At 36.3% G+C, this 6,000-nt stretch overlaps 1 protein-coding gene across 1 annotated transcript; it reads right to left on the reverse strand.

Moving 5' to 3' along the window:
* Positions 1-460: 460 nt before the first annotated feature.
* On the reverse strand, positions 461-1,459 carry LOC135948834 (uncharacterized). The gene has a single exon (XM_065498288.1). The coding sequence runs from the start codon at positions 1,457-1,459 to the stop codon at positions 461-463; it is 999 nt and encodes a 332-aa protein (XP_065354360.1).
* Positions 1,460-6,000: the final 4,541 nt, after the last annotated feature.

Here is a 6,000-nt window from a genome sequence, read left to right on the forward strand (position 1 = left end):
AATTTCAAAATGGGTTTTTTTATTTCAAATATTGCAAAATTATGTGACTATCTATTCCAATGTCTAAACAACGAATGGTTCATAGAAAAACGAATATACAAATAAACTCCATCTTACGAATAAGTACTAAATCTAACTTAAAACAAAATACTTGATGACTGTGGCGCCTCCAGATGTCATTATATTTTAAGCCTGGGGTAAAACAGTCTTCACTAAACAATGCCAAGGATGGAAATCGCCATACCATTTAATTCAAAATTGAACATCCCGGCGGCCTTGCAATACTGCAACCCAGAAACACTCTATAATCAAAAAAAAAATAATAAAACTAAGGAGAAGAGAGAAAAAGCGAATTCAAGTAATTCATATTTTTCAAATTCATTTCTATTTTAAATAAACAAATTAAATATTACAAAATTATTATATGTATCATGGTAAGAGTTTTACTCCCATATACTCATCATTTTGAACATAATCCAGAGATAATATATCCAAATATGGAAAATTGCGCCAATGGTTTGCCAAAAGATCCACCTGCGACACCATTTCGAATTATCCTGGGGAAAACGTCACCTCCTAAATTAATATGCGCCTTTGCCGAAACATGAAATTGAGGATCTGCTAGTTGTAGCCCAGGAAATTCGTCACGAATATTTTCTTGAATAGACTCCTTTGGAGTCACCGTGCTGTAATTATGAAGAACTTGAGCATATGTTTCAATTGTGGTGTTGATTCCATAATTTCCTCGAATCTTTATAAGACATCTTTCTGATTTGCCAATTCTTATGGTTTTAGCATCTAAGCGCCTAACAACTTCGTGCGATATAACAGAACATTCAGCAGTTGGATCGATTAAGGCCCGTTCTAAAATGTATCTGTTCTTGGTAATTATTTTGATTATCGCGGTCGGCTTCAAAATTATATTGCCATTAATTTGGTATGATGGTAAATTTCTTGATGTACTTGGTTCTTCATTCGAGTCGTTTGGGACTCTTCTCGATGTAGCCGGAACCAGAGCTCGAGACGTACTAGGTCTCTCCTTCCCATTGCCTTTAGACGAACTAGGTCTATTGGAAGTAACTCGGGACGAACTAGGTCCCTTGGCAGAGATTCGGGACGAACTAGGTCCCTTTGCTTTAGATTCCTGCCGTAAACGTTTAACACGTTTGCCATCGTTCTGGCCCGACGGACGAGGTCGGGAGTTAGGTTTATGCAACAAAGTATTATGCATGTCACCACAATGTTTGCACTTCCCAGTGCTTTCGCATGTGCGCCATGTATGGTCGTGGCTCAAGCACCCAGCACAATATTTATAAAAGGAGACAAGACCCATACGTTCCTTATAGTCTTCCTTCAAAAATTTTTTACAGAAACGTAAGGGATGATCCTTCAGGCAAACTCTACAAACCATTTTAGGGGTGGTACGATTACCTTCAGTGTACTTCTTGCGGGGTACCATGATACTGAAAAAATATACTAATATATAGAAAATTAATAAGTCGGTAGAGCTACAAGCTTTACCACTGGCCTCGTAATTATTCCACGAACTGTTTTTAATTCAACAACTCTAGTATGACCATCTTTACCTATATGAAGTTTATGTACGCGACCTAAACGCCATTCATTCGGTGGTAAATTATCTTCACGAATTACAACCATGTCACCAACTTCCAAATTTTTTTCCATACATTTCCATTTGTTGCGCTTTTGAAGATCCTTTAAATATTCGTCTTTCCACCTGCTACATAAACGTTGGTTTAGTGCTCTAACTCTTTGCCATCGATTAGTTATCGAAATTGGAGATTCTGTAATCTCTGGTTCAGGTGGAGCTAAGAGAGGAGCCCCGATCAAAAAATGACCTGGTGTCAAAATATCCAGACACTCCACATCGTCTATGAGAGGACACAATGGTCTTGAATTGAGGCAAGATTCAATGCGGGCCAATAAAGTTGAAAATTCTTCAAAAGTATACTTTATGTTACCAGCGATTCTTCTAAAATGGTACTTAAAACTTTTTACTCCTGCCTCCCAAAGGCCTCCCATATGAGGGGCACTTGCAGGATTAAATTTCCAATTAACTCCTTGTAGTCCATAATGCGTATTTAATTCTGAACTTGCGTTTCGTAAAAATTCACGAAATTCAATTTTTAAAACTTTTGATGCTCCGACGAAATTAGTACCATTATCAGAGTACATATCTCTTGGACAACCACGGCGAGCGACAAATCGTGAAAAAGCTGCCAGAAATGCTGTGAAATGTGTCGATAAATTACTAACAGCTTCTAAATGAATAGCTTTCGTAGCAAAGCACACAAATAAGCACACATAACCCTTTGTAATGAGATAAGCTCGATCAGTAAAGTTTCGGATATCAAATGGTCCTGCGAAATCTACCCCTGTCGTTGTAAATGGTCTAGAAATTATAGTGCGATTCGTGGGAAGCGCCGCCATAATCTGACTCTGAACCTTTTTTCTATACAACGCACACATTCTACACCTGCTTATTATTGTTTTAATTAAATTTCTTGCACGCACAATGTAGAATTGAGTCCGCAGAACTCTTAACATTAGCTGATTTCCTCCATGTAATGTGACTTTGTGAATAAAATCAACGAGTAGTACTGAAAACCGACAGTTTGATGGCAATAAAATTGGAAATTTTTCATTATAGCTCAATTCCAGAGCATTTGCCAAACGGCCTCCTACGCGCATGATGCCCTTTTCGTCTAAAAAGGGATTTAAATTTAATATATTGCCGCATTTAACTGATTCTTTGTTTTCTAATTTATGATACTCGTCACCAAATGCTACCTTTTGAGCCATAATAATTAATTTAATTTTTGCAGTATTCAATTCATCAGCTGTTAATTCTTCAGAGGAAAAATTAGAATGACTAAATCCACGCATTCTTTGTATTGCTCTCATTACTAGAGCCATAATTCGAAGGGCTTTCGTAAACGAAGAAAATTTTTCGATTAAATCGTAATAAGATTTAGAATACGTAAAAAATACTTTATGATTCTTCTGTTCCTCTCTAGTCTCAAAATTGGTACCAATTTGTATATTCCATTGGGATGAATTGGAGCACAGAAAACTAGGACCATGCCACCAAATCCGATTATTTACTAATTCTTGTGGGCAAACTCCTCTACTTAACAAGTCTGCTGGGTTATCACATGAAGCTACATGTCTCCAGCATTCTTTACTAGTATACTCTGTAATTTTAGCAACTCGATTTGCTACAAAAGTTGTCCATGAACTTGGAGGTTTCTGCAGCCACGCTAATACGATCATGGAATCAGTTCATGTGTAGAATTTGGTATTAGTACCATCAAATTTTAAATCTTTGCCTATAGCTTTTAATAACTCTGCTAATAATAAAGCACCACAAAGTTCTAGCCTAGGTAAAGAAACGGTTTTAAGTGGAGCAACTTTTGATTTTGCCAAAACCAAATGACTTTGTATTATACCATTTTCGTCTTGAATACGAGCATATACACAAGCACCATATGCTTTCTCTGAGGCATCTGAAAATCCATGAAATTCCAAATTCACCGATGGTTTAAAACCAACCCATCTTGGAATCTTTATGTCATCGATATGAACATAATCTAAGAGAAATTGACGCCATTTAGTTCCACTACACTCAGATAAGACCTCATCCCAATCCGTTTTATCACTCCATATTTGCTGCATCAAAATTTTTGCTATAACCACTATCGGACCTAACCAACCCGCGGGATCAAATAGTCTTGCAATTGTGGAAAGAACCTCCCGCTTCGTATAACTATCTTTTAGTGCTATAGGTAATGTAGAGAAATAAAAATGGTCAGTTTTGGCATTCCATCTAACGCCTAAAGTCTTTGTGGTACTTGTATCATCGATTTCTAAAAATTTTTCATGCAATAAATGATCTGATGGTAACCCTTCTAAAATTTTCTCATTATTGGATGTCCATTTTCGCATTGAAAAACCTGCAGATAATAAAGCTGCGATTATTTGATCACGAGCTTTTATAGCCATGATTACATCATGGGCTCCAACTAGAGCATCATCGACGTACATCATGTCACGTAAAATTTTAGATGCTAAAGGCCATTTTTCCTCAACATCATCTGCAAGTTGATGTAAAGTTCTTATCGCTAAAAAAGGGGCACAATTTATCCCAAAAGTTACAGTCTTTAGCTCGTAATCCTTTAAATTGTCCTGAGGATTCCGACGAAATACAATCCTTTGGAAATTGGCATGTTCAGGATCAAGCAAAATCTGTCTGTACATTTTTTCTATGTCTCCATTAAAAACAAACCTATAAAATCTCCATCTTATAATCAGTAACATCAGATCATTTTGCAAAACTGGACCTGTATACAATATATCATTTAAACTTAATCCTGTAGATGTCCTACTCGAAGCATTGAACACCACCCTAACTTTAGTGGAAGTACTTTCGGGCTTAAATACAGCGTGGTGAGGTAAATAATATGTATTTGATTCATCTGAATAGTTACTATCCACTTGATTCATATGACCTAGTTCCTCATACTCAGACAATGTCCCATCATAGATGGCTTTTAACTCAGGATTCTTCTGAAGTGATATTTCATTTCTTAAAAATTGTCGCTTAGCCTTTTCTCGAGATGATCCTAAATTATTATCCACCAAATGTTGAGGTGGTCACTATTCCTTTTTGTGGTCTTCTTAAAAAATTCCTCGCAATAATCATCTTCAGGAGTAAATTTTGATATTTTTGGAGGCTCCTCTAACTTCCAAAAGTTTTCTAACTGTTTATCTAAATTCACTTCTGTATAGCATGAAACTACTGTTGTAAATGACCTAGGATGCCTATCTTCAATAGGTCCTGTCAAAATCCAACCAAATACACTCTCCTGGGCCATCAAATTTCCATACACATTATGTTTTGACCGTCCTAACATAACTTTCGGGTAAAAATCACCACCGATTAATATATCTATAGGTCCGCTTTCTGTAAAATTTGGATCTGCCAGATCCATATTAAATGGTGAGCTCAATAAAAGAGAATTATCCACAGACCTATTTGGTAAATTCCCAGTTAATCTAGGAAGTACTAATCCTGACATTTTCAACCTAAAAGATCTATCTATTCTAGATCCCAATACAAAATTACATTGCTTATGAGATGAACCAGCCGGAGCACAATTCAGAGCAGAGATGTTAGAATCTACTTTCTCTGTAGGCAAATCAAGTTTACGTTGAATTTTTTCACATATAAACGATGATTGAGAAGCTGGATCAATTAGAGCCCGCGCTGTAAAAGTTTCTCCCTGACATACAATATTAACGACTGCCGTAGCTAAAAGAATCTGCCTAGAAGTTGTTACAAAACAGTTTTGCACAGTATTATTCTGTACTCTTACGATACCCTGTGATGTAGACGGCACATCATCCATATTTTGATTGCTAGAATTTAGTACAGGATTAGTAACTTCCTTGTGAAGAAGAGTATGATGTTTAAGTTGGCATTTAGAACAATTAAACTTACTCTTACATTCACTCATTTTATGGCCCTCGTTCAAACAATTAATACATAATTTCTGGTTCTTAACAATTAGAAACCTTCCTGCCTGATCCTTACTTAAAAACTTACGACAATCCTTCAAAGCGTGATTTGTAGCACAGATTGGGCAAGATTTTCCTGAAACTTTGGTCTGGTAAACTCTAACAGAAGTGTTTCGATGTTTTGAATTATTCGACTTGTCCGATTTATTATTAGAATCTGTCTTATTGGCACTTCGAATATTATTTATTGTTTCTAGAGAATGAAAACGTCCCGTAAGGAACTCATCCAGTTCCTTCCATAGGGGAATTTCCATTTTGCTCTTAACAGTTTGCTCCCATAACGACAAAGTATGAAATGGCAATTTTGTTAAACATGCATAAACGAATATTGGGTCCCAGGACTCAATATTTATTTTATAAACTCGAAGAGTTGAAATACAGTTATTAATGTCACGTTGTAGC

This window comes from Calliphora vicina, chromosome 1 (assembly GCF_958450345.1).
Source record: "Calliphora vicina chromosome 1, idCalVici1.1, whole genome shotgun sequence".
In the NCBI taxonomy this organism is placed as follows: Eukaryota; Metazoa; Arthropoda; class Insecta; order Diptera; family Calliphoridae; genus Calliphora; species Calliphora vicina.